This window comes from Triturus cristatus, chromosome 3_2, assembly GCF_964204655.1.
Source record: "Triturus cristatus chromosome 3_2, aTriCri1.1, whole genome shotgun sequence".
Classification (NCBI taxonomy): Eukaryota; Metazoa; Chordata; class Amphibia; order Caudata; family Salamandridae; genus Triturus; species Triturus cristatus.
Genome location: NC_140584.1, coordinates 323,017,235 through 323,035,190, shown reverse-complemented (window position 1 = coordinate 323,035,190; position 17,956 = coordinate 323,017,235). Strand labels below are relative to the sequence as shown.

At 47.1% G+C, this 17,956-nt stretch overlaps 1 protein-coding gene across 1 annotated transcript in view; it reads right to left on the bottom strand.

Moving 5' to 3' along the window:
• LOC146857283 (uromodulin-like) overlaps positions 1–17,956 on the bottom strand; it is a 237,967-nt gene that overhangs the window by 25,869 nt on the left and 194,142 nt on the right. The window contains exons 7-8 of the mRNA XM_085647788.1: positions 10,259–10,501; positions 94–253 (exon numbers count right to left, since the gene is read on the bottom strand). Coding sequence (XP_085503914.1) covers positions 94–253; positions 10,259–10,501 — 403 coding nt within the window. The remainder of the gene's footprint in view (positions 1–93; positions 254–10,258; positions 10,502–17,956) is intronic.

The following is a 17,956-nucleotide window of genomic DNA, read 5'->3' as shown; positions in this document are numbered from 1 at the left end:
GCTGTACTCGCAACTGCTCATCGTGGCACTACCCCACTTGCTGCTGTGGGAAGTTATTTAAATTCCCTTTCATTATCAGCCCTCATCACTTACTCCACAGGTGTCTGGTGTTGTCTTCGGGCACAGGGATATATCACAGCTCATATACACTGCAGACTGGGCCTGAAAAGCAAATGTCTCTATCTGAAACTTTACTTCCAGGGTATCGCCGTTGCTGATAATCTGTGTGTCCACGTCCTGCGTCACTTGGCAGCTGTGGAGAGAAGAGAGCGCGGAGTTAGATTTCAAAGATTGCTTTTAATTTAATGTCACAGCTAAGCCACCATTCGAGTCTTGCTGTCTTGTCGTGTGTGTCGGAGTCCACCAAGAGTACCTTCCTGGTGAGATGCACTTATTGTGCCCATGAGTGAAACCAGTTCTCAACTAATTTCACCTCTTAGTTTTTTCACTCCAATCAGCCACCCTCGCTGATACGTAAGAAGCCACGAAAGTAACATCTGATTGGTTTAGAGTGGTTTTTAGAAAAAATAAAAAAATTACTTACCTGTCTGATACACCATTAAAATCAGTTGAGGACAGAGACTGGTCACTCTGAAACATGGACCACGGGAGGCGTATCCGGACCTGATGGGGCCCATGTCAAATGCTGCCCTGAGGCGGGAATCCTCCGCCCTCCCGCAGCAAGCCAGCAAAAAAGGGGGGGGGGTGCACCAGATTGGTCACTTCCTAGGCAGCTGCTATCCACCCAAGGGGGGTTAAAAATGGGTGTAGGTCCCCAGTTGAACACACAACCCCCCCAGAAGAAGTGGAAGTTACCTGGTGCCAGAGTTCATCATTGGAGCCGAGGACGTCGAGAGCAGCTGGTAACCGCTGTCACATCAAGGACTCTCTGGGGAGCAGCTGAGGAGGCTGCTCCCGGAGTGCGAACCCCCCTTTAGAGCAAGATCCATCCAGCATGATGGTGGGGCAGAAAGGACGGAGGATCAACCAAGCGTGCATGAGGGCTCGGCGGTTACCGCCTAGATCTTGCATCGCCGTCGATGAAGCTCTACGCGGCGTGGCAGATGCACCAGGTAGCGGGTCCATAGCGGGGAAGTGTCTGGTGCAACCAGCTGCAGAACCAGGAGAAAAGCCAGCTGTAGGGTAGCAAGATGAGCGGTCCAGCCTTGCAGGGGACCAGGAAAGTCTGCCACGCACCGGAGCCCGCACCCGTTTTTGACCAGGAAACCAGAAAGAGGGCAGGCCCCCCTTATGGCACAGAAAGCAAGTACTGGACGAGAGGGTGAGGATTCAAACTGTGCTCGCGGTACAACGTTTTTAAAGGCAAAAAAAGGGCCACCTGGATTGTGGGGCATAGCTGTGCACAAGCTTAGAGACTATTTTTAAACCGGCAGTGCACTGAATCAGCATTGTTGGAAATACAGACCCAGCAGCTGTTGTCTACCAAGAGGGTCACTACAGCCCCCGCCTTAACCCCTTCAGTGCCCGCCCCTTTCCCCGCCCTGTGCCGGCCGTTGTATTAGCGGGCGGGGTCTATGACGAGCTGGACTCGTCATGGGCACAGCGCCACCGCGGCCCATGACGAGTCCAGCTCGTCATGGGCACTGAAGGGGTTAAAGAAACAAGAGGCAGCCAACAGCAATGGCAGGGAGGCATGGGGCAGCCATAAGGAGCAAGAGAATGTCGGCAAGTTTAAGCAAGTCACCTGGGGGCAGCGAGGCCCCCAGAAAATATTAAAAGAGGCCCCGTGGGATGCTTGGCCAGAGCTGTACAGGGATGTGGATGCGCTGCTGGAGAAAGCTAGGGCATTGGTGGCCCTGAAAGAGAAAACTTGGATGAATGATCACATTGCAGAAGGGCCAGCCAAGAAATAGTTGAAACCGATGCAGACAAAGGCACCAGCACCAGAGGGAAACAACCTGGCAAAGGACCGGGCAGGGGAGGGCCAGGCCCCAGGGGACAATCCTGCAAATGAGTACATACGCCCCTCCTCAGGGGACCAGCCCACCACCACAAAGCTCCTAGGACTAGCAAACCTTATTCCCGCTAACAGTGTAGGAAAGGATTTGGAGAAAGGTATATATAGATATTTTCTCTTTTCTGGAGGTGTGCCAAGCAGGGTTAGACTTTACAGTTCAGGATAAAAAAGACGAGGACAGAAGGGATAGACGCAAGCCCAGAGTAGAGAGAAGCATAGAAAACTGGCTAAGGACCTTCAGGACGCTGGCATGCGTGTTCATAGAGAAGAGTCCCAAGAGTGCGGCAGCACTAATATTGTATGAACAGAAGGTTCATAAAGTACAGCAGAAGTATCAGGGTGACGCATTGTTGAGGTACGATGAGGACTTTAAAGAAAAGATGCAGACGTGGCCAATAATGGAGTGGGACTGCCAGGACATGAAGGGCTTCATGACCCACATGGTGGCAGCCAGGGAAGGCATCCACATGCGGGGATCCAATGTTCGTCCCCCAGGGTTTAAAGGGAAATACGAAGGCCAGGGACAAGGTTTCATGGGCAAAGGCCACCTTGCCGGCATGACGGGAAACCCGACTGGCAGCATGTTGGAATATGACAAAGATGAATGTAAATTGGGGAGTCCATGCAGGTTGAAGCACAGCCGCAGGGGGAAACATCCTGCCGTGCAATGCAGACAGTCGTAGGGCGCTATTACTAACAGAGACAAGGGCAGCACAAAGAAGTAATGACCAGGGTGAGACAACACAAGGAGGGGGAGGGGGGCAAGGGACCTCAACTGCCCACTCCCATTATTCATTATCCAAGCAAGGCAGACAGGCAGCAATTGGCGGAGGGTACATGAAGGGTTTTCCCATCTCTTACAAAGGACCTGTGGCCCGCCGGGTAGCCGCAACTTGAGATCAATACGGGACAACCCAGAGGTTGCTAGACAGAAGGTGGGGAAGTAGGTCCAGCTGAGTAGAGTAGTCGGACCATTCCTGTCCCCCCCACTACCGAACATGATAGTCTCCCAGTTGGGCTTGTTACCCAAGAAAGAAGCAGGCAAATTTAGACTGATACACCACCTGTCACACCCGCACGGGGATTTCACCAATGACTGGTTAGATCAGGGCAGCTTCTCAGTAGCATATGCCTCCTTAGCCAGTGCAATAGACCTGATCAAACAAGCAGGTAAGGGGGTGCTGTTGGCCAAAACAGACATAGAATCGGCTTTCCGCTTATTGCCGGTGCACCCAGATAGTTACCATCTCCATGGTTTTCAGCTGGACGGGGAGTATTACTATGACAAATACTTGCCCATGGGCTGTTCAATATCCTGTGCTTATTTTGAGTCCTTTAGTAGTTTTCTGGAATGGGAGCTTGGGGTGTGCCACCCTACAGGGGTAAGGGTCCACTACTTAGATGACTTCCTGTTCATTAGTGAGGTGGGAACAAGGGAGTGTGCGAACCTCCTCCGCCTGTTTGTGGACCTGACACAGGAATTAGGAGTCCTGCTGGCACAAGACAAAAACAAGAGCCTTACCACCAAACTGTCCTTCCTCGGGATAGAACTAGACTTAGTGCCTGGGACGTGCAAACTACCACCAGAGAAGGTGGATGAGCTACGCCAAATCATACGGCAGCTATGGCAGCAGAAGAAGGCGATGCTAGGCGAGATACAACAGCTGCTGGGAAACTGAACTTCGCCACAACAGTGGTCCCCGCAGGGTGCCCCCTTTGACAGACGCCTGGCCTGGCACAGGGTCCGCCTCACACAGGGAAAACCTGGGACAATGGGACACTTTCTTGGCCAAATTTAATGGTACCATCATGTGGCGAGATCCGTGGGTGCATACTGACCAGCTAGACCAGGGGGCTACAGCTTTGGGGCCATCCTGGGGTCGGCCTGGGCAGCAGCAGCATGGCCAGAAAGCTTGCATCAGAACGGGATCACGGGCAACATCACCTTGCTAGAACTATTCCCCATTGTAGTAGCATTCACCATATGGGGCCACAAACTGGCTAACAGCCAGATAATCCTATGGTCAGATAATCATGCAGTGGCACAAGCGATCAACTTAGGAACAGCAAAATGCCTGGCTGTGGTAAGCCTACTGCATAAGCTAGTTGAATGCCAGCTGACAGCAAACATAGCTATTAGGGCAAGGCACATTGCTGGAGTGGAAAACTCAAGAGTAGATTCCATTTCTCGTTTTCAGTGAGGCAGGTTCAGGGAGCTCGCCCCGGACGCGGACCAGGTTGTGATGCCAGTACCGGAGGAACTATGGGAGTTGGTGGACCCAGAATAGGAAAATTGTTGGACAACGCACCTAAGATAGAGTACCGGTATCATAAGTGCTGGGCGACCTTTGCAGACATAACAGGTACCATGGGGAGCAGATGGTAGGGCAAGAGGGGGTGACCTCATTCTTAGAATGGCTATTCCAGATCGGAAACACCAATTCATGGGTACAGGCACAACTGAGCGCAGTGGCTTACTACACCAAACTGGTGGCAGGGAGGGCCCCCACGAGGTCCTTTTTATGCAGAATGGCCATGAAAGGCTGGGGAAGATTGCAGCCCGGATATGGAGACAGGCGGCGGCCCATTGATTTTGCTGGCCAAAAAAGGCAATCGTGCGCATTAGAGCAAGTGTGCAATGATCAGGCTGCCTAGCATTGGACTTGGAGAAAGCCTTCAATTCCTTCGAATGGCCTTATCTGGCATCTGTGCTAGGCAAATACGACTTAGGGGAACACTTTTTAAACATGGTTCGTTTATTGAATCAATGTTCCACTGTCCGGGTCCGTACTGGCAGGTTAGCTTCGGACTGTATCAGAGTGAAACGGGGGAAGCTAGGGCTGTCCATTCTCCCCGCTATTGTTCTCCTTAGCCATGGAACCTTTAGCCATGTTGCTCCGGAAAGACGGTGAGGAGTGGGGAATACGGTTGGGAGATAGGCTACATGCTGTTTCCCGGTATGCTGATGCTCTGCTGTCATATATTCGAGATGTCACTGCACTACCGGTATCTATTGCGGATATACTCACAACCTTTGAGGACAGTTCTGAGCTCCGGGTCAACTTGTCCAAATCGGGGATTTACTCATTTAATGCAGACACAGTTGAGGAAGATGTGCTCCTAAATGACATGCCCCTCACGTGGTATCCCACCACATTCATATATCTTGGCATCTTCGTATATCGATCGCCCGATGACTTATCAGAGGGTAACTTGGTGAGAGCAATTTCGGCTACATGGGCTGAAATGCAATTTTGGAAAACACTTCCGTTAAACGTAATGAGCCGTGTCATCTTGCTCAAAATGATCGTACTCCCCAAACTGCTGTATTATTTCTCGAACCTTACAATTTATATTCCACCCAAGACTTTCAGAGAACTGGAACGGCTATTTCGAGAGTTAATATGGAACAAGGGGAGACCGCGAGTTGCTCTGTGGAAACTGTATGCTCCCATTAGTAAGAGCAGGCTGGCTGTCCCTAATATGGAGTTGTATTGCCCTAGCTGCCCAGCTCCAATGGGCAATGAAAAGGCTAGACGCAGATGTCTGGAAGACCCGGCGACTATGCACCCGCCCTGGACCCACTCTCAAATATGTCATTTGTTCCATCCCGTCGCCAAGCTCCCGCGACCCCCAAAATGACATCTAGGATTAGCTTCTAAGTGCTATAAAAGAAGTTTATATCTCACTCGCACAACACTTCCATACGCCTCGATTTTGCCATTGTTGGGGACACCACGGGTTACACTAGGCACATAGGACGTAGCCCTGACGACCTGGCATGCAGCGGAGCTAGACACCTTTGGCGATTTATACAGAGACGGTGCATTATTAGCATTCAACACGCTGGTAGAAGAAGCTGAGTTGCCAGTGGGACAATTCCTCTTCCACACTTCTATCTTGAAGGCACTGACGGCCGCCTGGGGGAATTTGACTACTGAACCACCAATGCACCTCTTACTACAATATTTACATATCATGGGGGCGGTATCACACATAGTACACTGGCTGGTGGATCCACTGCTGCTGCAGCGTCTCCAAGTAAGATGGGAGACAGACAGAGGCCGGCCCTGGACTGATAAGTAATGGGATGTCATAATAGCGGGTGCCAGAAACATACCAAGGAACTCTAGGTTCAAAATTATACAAACCTATATCGTACAGAGGGCATATCTCTCGCCTGACATGATAAATAGATATTTCCATATGGCTGCCTCTGCATGCCCACACTGCTAGCATCCTGACGCTGACCTACTCCATATGCTGTGGGCCTGTGCATCCCTTCAACATTACTGGCAGGAGGTAGTCGCAGTTCTAGCTTTATGCACAGGCACGCCATTACCATTGTAATGGGAAGTCTGCATACTGGGGCTTTATGCCAGGTCCAAAATTAATAGGGTCACCTCGAGGTTCCAAGATTTAGGTCTAATCACAGCAAAACGCTTAATAACCAAGAAATTGAAAAATGCTAATCCTCCGGGCATACTTAGTTGGAGGCGTTCCCTCACAATATGGGCACAGGCAGAAAGCACGGCGTTGCACAGAGAAGAAACAGCGGGGCTCCGCAAATTTCCCATTGCGCAAAGCTGGGATGCCTTACTCATTGTCTTACAGGCAAGCCATGCACCGGAAGCAAATAATTCCCAAACTGCTGACTCGAGTTAGGCAAACTAATTCCTCATTACTCAGTTTAGCGCCACAGGCAAGCTTCGCCATACCTGGAGCAGCACACTATTGCACCCGTAGACCATTGTGGATGATCACTCACATCCCTTCCGTTTTCAGAAGCAGAGGTCCTCTTCTCTAGTTGAATGTTACGCCTCGATATGCGCCCTGCTCCAATCCTCGATTAGATATACTGTTCAAGCGGCTAAATACCGATGATGCAACTTTGTACCCCTTGATTCTGTTTGTAATTTTATAGATGGCAGGCATGTTTCCTTTTGCAAAATATAATTTTTATTTAAGATTATGTATTTTAGGAAAAATATGTCTTATTGGTACTCTCCAGTGTCCACTACCTGCATCCTATCATCATGTCAAGCCTATCTTTCCCCTTGCAGTGAATTGATGAATAGGCCTGATATTTAGGATCCACACGTATATGATGTATAATAACACGATCCTGCCGCAATACTCCAGTTTGGCTGTGTAGTACAAAGTTGCAGACAGCGATGATTTGTATTACATGATGTAACAAAAATGTGGGCAATGGCACGCAGAAACCCCAGAACATGTACTCGCAAGAAGCAAGATTCTGTAATTGAGAATAGCGAATCAATGTCATTTATACGCTGTTTTGCTGGGAAAAGTTATTTTATGAATGTGTTCTATACTTATGCTCTAAACATCCGAGTATCTTGTATAAAATTGCGATGATAGTCATGTTACAAAAACAGAAAATACCAATGAAGACATTTAAACAAACAAAAAAAATTAGAGCAAGTATGCAACGGGGACCAGGAGATAAAGCTATTCAGGGCAGCATTCGCACTTGCGTTCTTCAGGGTGTACAGGATCAGCGAAATAGCAGCCCCTGCGAAAGCGAACCTGGGAAACGCATGCAAACACAGAGCAGTCGTAATTCTGGGAGCCTGGCAGATGGTAATCCTTTTACGCCGATCAAAAACGCATCAGACAGGCAGAGGAAAGTTTACTAGGATCAAATGTATCGAGGACAAATCCTGCTGCCTAGTATGCCTCGTTCAGGATTATATGTTGCAGGAAGGGCCTGCACTTGGGTCGTTATTTACACACAGGAATGGGTCTTGTCTCAGCCGGTTTCAGTTCATAGCGATAATGCGGAGATCCCTGGAAAGGGCTGGCTTCCCACCAAGGGAATTTGAGTCACACTCATTCCACATAGGGGCGGCATCCACGGCGGCGGACCTAGGGTTGGGAGCAGAGCAAATCAAGATAGTGGGGCGCTGGCCATCGAACGCCTTCAAGCGGTACATACAACCCTCCGTTTACTGAGTTCTGGTTTTTACCCTGCCACCACCTACGTCCTCTGGAGGGTCGCAAGAAAGTATGGATCGTGGGGCACTCCTACATAAACAGAGCACAGCGGTAGGTGGTGGCAAGGCACGAATTCGGAGGAATCTGGCTACGGAATACGGAAGTGACTTGGCTGGGACAATCGGGAATAAAGTGGTACCAGCTACTCCCCATGGTGCAGAGGGGGCTTCGGCAGGGTGACAGGCCAGACGCGATATTGGTTCATCTTGGAGTTAAAGATCTAGCAGCCTTGGAAAAAATTATGACAGGCCTGACATTCTTAGCTACGTTTATCCCCCCGGCCGAGGGAGTATGGTCAGAAATAATAGTGCGCAGGGCATGGAGGGGGGGCCTAGTCCAAGGGGTGGATGAAAAATTCAGAAGCAAATTGAACATTCCCATGGCAAAGTTATGCATGGCCAACAGCTGAGGTTTCGTGAGGCTTGACTTAAGTAACCTGCAGTCCCCGGGATATTACCTGGAAGATTGGGTGCACTTGACGGGGGTGGGCATGGACATGTTCATACTTAACATTGTAGGAGTACTAGAACAGCTAAGCAGCATGGCGGAAGAAACCCAGAAAAATATCCAAGAGGAAATTACTGTAGGTAGATGAGCTGCTCACACATTGTCCTTGAGATGCCTCACGGCAGGGACACTGAGTGAGCGAATGACAGCACACAGCCACAGGCAGAGTAGATAAGATTCTCGCACAGGGTCCTTGGGATGCTACACTGCAGGGGCACTAAGGAGCAGGGGAGTTGCCAGCAAGGGTCCAGGGCAAGCGGCACGGCACTTGGACCCCTGGCCGGTCCTAACGGCGCCCACAAACTCGGTAGCAAGGGAAGCCTGGAACAGCAAACACAGAGGCCTTGCTTAAAGGGGCACCTCGATCAAAGACAGTGCTGTCATAAAAAGACCAACAATAAAAATGTTAAAGCACAATGCAGGATTTAAATTGACGTGGATGTTAATGAATGACAAACCAAAATGGCAAGATGTACAACCATGTTTCAATAAACTGCGGCCTTTTCTATGCACCATAATATGTTGACACTGGAGTGATTATTGCGGAGAGGGACACAGTTCGGGGTGCAGGGTGCTGAAAAAGAGGGGGGGGGCTCGCTCCTGGGAGGGGTGTAGGAGTGAGACTCATAAACAAGTGAGACTGTTTCAAAAAGTGTGAGATTCACACACAACCAGGGAGGTTGTGTCAAGAAGTGAGTAGAAATGTAGTGGGCCAGACAGTGCTCTATGGTGCTAGACTCACTCCTAAAGAGGACTAGCACTTAAATGTAGCTTGGGGAAAACACCTTCCCACAGACTTCACCCCTTCATCTACACCACTTGCTGAACTGCACCCTTCAGTAATTATATCACATTAAAATGTTCTGTGTATGTCAGTCTGAATAAGTCTCATACAAATGGAAAGTGGCAGAGACAGCTCTTGTCCAGACTATATGAACACAACAAATTTGGCGTGTTTTGTGTTTCGTTGTGTGATGTTTTTACAAAGCTGTGTCTTTGTGAGGTATGAATTCTGAATATCAACACCACAATATCGGTGGCACAAATTATCAAGGACAAAATATCATAAATAAAATATTGACAGGTAAGTAAGTCTAGAGCGTCAATACCTAACTCCATATATATATGTACCTTTTTGATATATATATATCTTCAAGGAAGGTAGATGTGAGGTAGTAATAGTAAACCAACACTTCCTTATATGCACAACCTTACAATATGTGTCCCTTCACGCCCAGATGGATCACAAGCCCCGCTCAGTGCCTTGGGACCCTCACAGGTGAGTAGCTGTGCTATACAAATTCCTGATTGATTGATTGATATTCTATCCTCAATAATTTTATATGCCAGTATTTTGGGGGTAGATATTCAGTAGTACAACCTCATTGTGAAACTCTCCACTCTAACATTAGAAGTCACTTTAGCCACATATGATTGTCTGGGGACTGGGTAACAGTTTCTTGAACTGGCCACACTGCTAGAGAAAGCCTTCTGCTCTCAACACCAATGATGTTACGTGAATACCGCACATAGGACACATATTCTGCAACAGTGACTGACATTTAATTTCTACAATATTACTTGTGGGTGACCTTTTTTTTATTAATCCACATTTACTGCCGGTGATCATGGTGCCTTCTTATTAGCTTCCTGTATCCAGAATGTTTAAGGGTCCACATTCCTTCGAGTATAAGTAATGAAAAGGCTACAAAGGAAGTGTGATAGACAGAGCAATGTTTAGAATGATCCACTTACCCGCCTGATATTAACACCACACCGTTTTCAGCGGGGTTGTTGTTGGGGGAGGCAACGCACTTTTCTGCTCTCAGAGTAAACTTGTCTCCATCCGTGAATGTAGTGAAGATGCCAATGTAGAGCGGTTTTCCCACTATCAGTTCAGTATCCACTGTGTACGCCTGAGTAAAGGCATCATTCATGTAGGCAGCCATAGTGGCGGTGATGGGTCCCGAGCCATTCACTGATGGGAGAGTCACTGTGCTGCATGTACCAAAAAAATATCAACATAAGTACATGAGAATAAATGCACACCTCATAAATATGTTTACACTTAATTTAAAACCTTAATGGATAAGCTTAGAATGTTATTCACTTTAAATCTCCAGACAGGAGCTTCCGAATAACCTACAGGAGTCTAGTGACTACACAGACTGCGGAAGTGATGCAGATGGTACTTTTTTCTTAAGAGATGCTGGTATTGATTTTAACTGAAGGGAAGAGTACGTCCCACATCTGAGAATAAAGGGACTGTGTCCTGCTAAATAGAATGTATCTAGCGTAGCGTCTGCCATTTATGTAGCTTCTTGGCGCTCAACCAACACCGATCAGTCTAAAATATCACATTTTGTCAGCATGTGTAAACAAGCCTTCGTAACAAAAGTTTTTAACGTAGCATTACACTCAGGTCTTTTTTTGTATTCATTTTGGTGTATTGGTGGAACTAGGGGCAAACCATTGCATTTGTACTGCAAGAAGAGTGCAATAATTGATTGCCCACGTTTCAAAAAATGCTTCCTTGCAGTGGACGTCGGTCTAATGATGGAAAGCCAATCAAATACTTAATAAAAATAAAAAGCTTTGCTTTGGCATCTTACTAGCATAAATGATCCTTCAGGACAAGAACCGGTTGTGTATGAGATCCTTCTCCCCAAACATACACAAGTGTAGAGACAACGTGCAACCGGTTTCTTTAAATGTAAAATTAAAAAAATATGCACCCAAAAGCACTGATGCAAATAACTGGGAGCTGGAGGAAGAGGGATTTACTACTGCCAGTGTACAAAGGTTAAAATATATGAAAAGCTAAAATAAAGCGCCGCACTGGCTTTCTGTATTGTTCATGCAACATTTTGCTCTGCAGTAGGGCAGTTTAAAGAGGGTAATTTTATGGTCTAATAGCGCCCAAATGTGTGCTTTTTGATCGCTGGTGTCTTGCTTTGAAAGTCAATGCATCTTTTGCATAAATATTAGGAGTACATTTAGCGCTTGCCAAAAGTGCCTTGTTTAAAGAACTGGAGCTTGATGCACTTGGCGTTGCTGTAAAGTTTTTGCACTGCTCACCAGTGTGAGCTCTTCTCAGGGGTGTAGCTTACTCAAAATGTTAGGGAGTGTACGACTGAGATTTACCAGCAAGAAATGAGGTGCACCCACCTAAAAACGATAGGGTGCACTGGCACCACTGTGCGGTGGTAGTGGAAAGAGTTAGGGGCATTAGTTTTTAGGTCTCGGCTAGCAAAGGCTGCGCTTGAGCAGTCTCGCTCGCGAGATTTAACGTTTTCTAGTAGTGGGGCTTGAACTCGCCCCTCTTCTCCATTGGCTGGCCTCTTAAATGCTGGTCAGCCATTGGAGAAGAGCTTTGTCTCTCGACACAAGTCCCGTCTTTTTCGGATTCGGGGGCGTGTTTTTTCGCGTCTTTCTCTTTTTTTAAGCCCCGCCCCTTTTACACTGGTGGGCGTGGGTTTTGTTTTTTTTAAGATAGGAATGGTCGGCCATTTTGTGCGCGGTCGGAACGGAGGACGTAGAGGTGTAAGGGGCTCTGTAGAGAAGATTCGCTTTGAAAACAAGAGGAGCTCGTTGTCATTTAGGAGGAAGAGTTCAATAGATAGACGCTAGTGCCACAAATAACATCTCCGCGTCACTCGACTACACCCTGTATTCCGGCACCAACAAGATGAGGGGAAGCTTCGCAGATCGGGCGCCATGGGCGTGATCCCCCACCCCGCTTGTGCGAAAGGCCAGCCCTTGCCTGCATGAGTGGATTTCATACCTCCTTCCCGCACTGCACAGCTCTTCCGAGTTACGGTCCAACCCTGGTGAGGCGTTTGTTTGTCCAAACCCATAGGCTGATACACACCCCTCGGGTCCAAATATTGCCCCTGGTGTCTCTGCAGCTGAGAGCTGCTACAAGTGCGCTGCTAGACACAAATGAACCGCGCGGCTGGTAACATTTTGTTTCAAGGGGATTCTGAACATCTTGTACCCATTCACGATTTTAATTGGCGAATCACAGATGCATCAGATGCTATGGAAATCGGGTCTCAGCGCAGCCCTTTGACCTGGCATCTCTCGAGAGTTCCCTCTGCGTGCACGCTCCCGGGCATTGCTTGGATGGTGTTCTAGCTCTGCATATTTTATTAGTGTCCCTAAAAGATACCCGCTGGGGCTTGAAAGAGCCGGAAAACACGGCATTACAGAGTTTTGTAAATGTTTTCGTCCAAATTCTCTTTTCCTTCCTTCCGAGTTCTATTTCTGTCATTTGTTTCTTTTTTAATCCTATTAAATTACTGGAATTTGAATTACAAACAGGGCCGATGTCTTTTTTTTTAGACACACTTCGTAACTCCCGTTTAAATGTTTTGAAAATGCGAACTATGAAAACAATACACATTACATGAAAAACGAAATATGCCTCTGTGGGGTAAATAAGTGCCCATAAGTCAAAGGGATTTTTCTGAGGACAGACACATGAGGCTACTCCTGACTGAATCCCATTCAAGGCGAAACCGGTCTTGGGTTGCTTGGTTTCCCGTTCAGAGATGAACTGACAAGTTCGGGCTGTGCTGTTCCTACTGGAACATGGTCAAGACCTACTTGCATATGGTTGGCTCTAATCTGCGGCGGCATTGGGGGCAAAATAATGATGGGTTAAAATGCTACTCTGAGCGATTGCCAGTGGTCAGCCCTATTCTTAGCATTCTCCCATCCTCTTTTGTTTGTTTGATGTCCCGCCCGGGTGGGAGCAGCATATTTCTGTTCTCCTGCCAGGTGGGACCAAAGTTTTGTTCCCTGCAATCGCAATTGTAGGCAGGGAATACTTGTATTTCTTCCACACTCTCCTGGGGAAGGAACACCAATCTCCCTGGGGATAAAGTTTGCAGGGCCAATGTACAGCTTGGGAAGGGGAGGCATGAGCTTCCTTTGCCAAAATGGAAAACTCAGGCCTAGGGACTGGAGTCCCCAGAGCCTCTTTGAGGCTCAGAAGGGAGGCCGCATTCCACCTCCCCTAACAAATTAATTGCCCTGGAGGATGGAGACCCCAGGCCCCCTCCCCTAAAATTACAACTCTGCTTTAGGAGATGGGGTTTCTGAAGCCTTCTTAAGGCTCAGGGAGGGGGAGCACACCCCCCCTCCCAAATAAATATATCAAACTGACCCCCTAGGCCCTGGTCCCCAACTCGGGCTTAAGTTTTCAAAAGAGAGGGGCCACAGTTTTTTTTAAAAACTGGACTACGGATGCACAGATCCTCTGCAGATCCATGGTCCCATTAAAAAAAAGAAATACGTTTTTGGCTCGTTGGGGGTACTTCATGAAAAGTGACCAGGCCTATCCCCTATATATGTTTTTTTTTTTTTTTAAATCAGGATAGGGGACTGAGTTCCCGAGTCCCAAAGTGACTGCTGCCACATCTTTGTTGATGTGGTGGTAGCCAGTTAGATCCTATCTTTAGATCTGTCGGATCCGCATAGCCTCTGCGGCATGATATATGGAAATATTCTGAACCTTAATTTCTCAAAAACTACTGAGCAGATTTACATGGAGTTACAAAAAGCATGCTTTGATTAAAGATCTAGCTTTCTGACAAATTTGGTGTGATTCCGTTCAACCATTTTTGCAATATTGCTGTTCAATTTTCCTACGGGATATTGCATGAAGAAAACACATTTCAGGCAAGGATCTAAGGTGGATGGATATTTTTCTTGAAAGTTTTGTTACGGTTCATTAAATAGTGCAAAATTTTATTAGTGAACCAACACATCCATTTCCTATGGAAATATGACCCTAACTAGAACTATCCAGTGACGATATACATAATATTATGGCATAACATTATTTTGTCACTTGAAATTGACATGCCGCAAGTATGAACTGTTCTGATGTGTATAATGTGCGAATATGCTGAACACAATATTAGACCCGGAACTCCTGTTGGTCTATCTAAGTCTTTAATGGACTCCCAACAACGTTGGAGTGTTTGAAGTTGCATATTTAAAAAACGCAAATAAATTTGCCTTCCTTTTAATTTTCCTTGACTGCCAATATTGAGTTTTTGTACTCCTTAAGGATTACTACCACAGGAGGAGAAGAGAACTTGTAGAAGTAGAATAGGGCAAAATATGCAGATTATGGTGAGTCTTTTTTATCCTCATCCTGGGTGTAAACCTAGTGTTGGACTGCTTTAAGTGCACAAATTCAGGGTTGATTCAGATTTGGAAAACAGTGCAAAACTAAGCAGCAACTAATCAATTCTCATGTGAGGCATGACTCCCTCAGACCTGAAATGCTGCTGCTTGCAATCATTTGAAGTGCTAGGGTAATCATCACTGGACTAACTTGGGCAAACATTATTCTAAGTGCATAATGTAGATATTTTATAGCATAAATCAGCCACCTAAACCCTGTGCATAACAATGGTTAGTCACTCTTCAAAATTTGAATTTCCAAAGCTGAAACAGGTGGCTGGTTAACCTGAGTATTCACCTCAGTGGAAACATAGGTGGAAAGACCACCCATCCTTCAACCCTTGGATTTAAGGTAGAGGCCAGAGAGCCGGTAGAGTCTATAGTCCACAACAGGAGGAGTACATCGAGACCTGTTTCTTGCAAACACTTTATATTACATGCCCATCCTAATCCACGCCAGTCTCTTTCATTCCGCTATGTTACATGACACAAAAGAAAAATGGGTGATGATCTGTGAAGGCCAAATGCCCAGTGCTTCTGCATGAAATTATCATTAGGAGCACTGATACCGGTCCTGGAAAAGTGCAGCCATGACCCTTGGCAAGTCTCCTCTTATCCTTGTACCCTAAAATGTGTCTGCGCTTATAGGACCATTACAAGCTCGGACGATCCTTTTTGTCAATTGAATTTTTTAAAGAGGTTATATTTGAAACAGTAGTTACATCTGACACACAAGAGTTTTTTTAATGACTGAAATATAACATCAAGACAACTTAAGAAATGAGAGATCTGATTTTATGCTTTCTATGGGTGTTTCATTGCATGTGAAGGGAAGGCTAAGTTGTGGTTTACTGAAAAGTTATAGCCCAGGAAGCTGGAGGCAAATACACCCAATTCCCTTAAAATAGTGTGTCAACAGATGTGACCTAGCCCACATTACTTTCGTTGTTCCGTGACGAAAATGTACACAGAAAAAGTAAACTTCACGGCAATGATATAACCTAACATATTATGAACAAGATGCGCCTGCCAAAGAAACTATCTTGATATCCCCCCATTTAGAATATCATGGGTACCCTGATAGACATATTTAAGTAAAAACAAGGTGACCGTACCTTTATTGCCCTAAGAGTCGTGTACATATGTTTTGCATGACATCACCAACACGTGATTAGGCATTCCCAACACTAATGATCAAATGGATCGAAGGTCATCACAGCAACCATGCAATGACTGTCCACTGCTATAGAGATCCCTACTTTGGATTCATAAATCTCTATATTAGAACCAGTAACCAGAGGGGAAAGACTAACTAGTTATAAAGGGAATGGCATGGTGAACCAATGAGATTAAATTGACTTCCATTTTAGAAGTATCAGATAGAGCGAATGGACCATTCTTGCAAGGATTACACCCAGTGATGAGCCTTAGATTTATCTAGCACAGATTTCAAAGTAGGCGGAAGTGCTGAAACGTTTTCTACTATAGGAAGTCTCTACATAGTGAAAGGTTTTATAACTGTGGGTTACTGATTCAACACTTTCCAGCTAATTGGCAAACAACTGAAGCGTCTTCTATTTCTGCTATTGATTCTGCTAAAGACTGCAGTATAGGCCCCTTTTCTTTGAGTTTGCTTGGTGGCCAAGACAGCTCATCAAGTGTACTGTACATAGTTTGTGTTAGAAATGGGATTTCTGGTTGGCTAGGGCTTGCGCCAAAGCCAGGCAGAAACCACCACTCTAGTCAGGGCTGGGGAGTTACACGCCAAAGATAACCCCTGCTCACCCCCTTGGTAGCTTGGCACGAGCAGTCAGGCTTATCCCGGAGGCAATGTGTAAAGCGTTTGCGCGCGCACCCAGCAACAACACCCAAGGCCCACCACAAAGGAAACTCCACACAAGGTATTATAAAAAAATAGCCTTTGTATTATACCAAACACATTAGATAATATTCACACAATTTACACTGTGCCAACTGGCACTGGGCAGAATTTTACAAGGGACTATTTACACGGGACAGGGCCACATGGGCCACTGTTAGAATTAGCACAAATCACCAATTGTACATGTAGAACATAACACAAATTAGCACTGTAGAACACAACCAGTAACTACTGGCGCAATAATGACCTCAGCGTCATCACACTAGCATCAGGTATAGAACCTATCCTGCATCCATCACAGGGGCATAAACACATTATGCACTTTCTCATTAGTCTAACACATTAGACCTAACCACCTAAGTATAACTACTCTAGGGGCGTACATCACACAGGGAAGTACAATCTCCCTAACATCACCCTAAACAGGTAAAACAACCTCCTAGGCAGAAATGCCCACATTTAGAGGTATAAAACACAGGGTGCGCAAAACATGCTATACACAGTACATTTCCTAGCACCAAAAGCATGAACAAGGGGGGGGAAAACATACTACACCGTACATTTCCTAGCACCAAAAGCATGAACACAGGGTGCGCAAAACATACTACACTGTACATTTCCTAGCACCAAAATCACATTAGAGTCCAGGTTTCGCCAGAACCTAAACGGAGCAGCTGCCCACTACTTGCTGGGCAGCTGGGGACAAGCACAGGGCCTAAACGCTGCAGCTGGCACTAAGTGCTGCGCAGCTGGGGAAGGCAAATAGTATCCAAAAATGTTGGAGCCACCTAGGCTCTAGAAGCAATATGTCCCCATGGAGCGCACTGGCGCTTCTAAAATTAATCTGCGCCCAAAGGCAGAGAAAGCACCTGCCCCCTCGGTGGAGCCATCAGGCTCTAGATGCGGAGGCCAATCGTTGGAGCCTCCTAGGTTCTAAGACAAATGTGCCCACAAGCGTTGGGGCCATCTAGGACCTGGAAATGACTATGCCCATGATGGAGCGGCCCACTGTCACACAGGGCCGCTCTGACTCAGGGCCCCACACGGGCACCAAAGACAATACATCCTCCCTCGCAGCGGGGGAGTAAACTTATGGCCACATCCCCCCTCCTCAGCCCTCACTCACCGGGCTCTGGGGAATTGCGGGAATCCTCTTCACCCGGTCCCTCTTCTGGGACCAGGACTTTCACAAGCTTCTCCTAGTCCGTGGGGCTTCCTTTCGCCCCGCGCTGCCACTGGCGGACTCGGCCGCCTGTCCTGTTTACCCGGGCTGCTTCCTGGAACCCGGGACTCCTGCGGCAAAGGCGGGGCTCTCCCTTGCACATGGGAGCCCCGCCGGACATCGCAACATTTCCCTGCTTTCACCCGGGCCC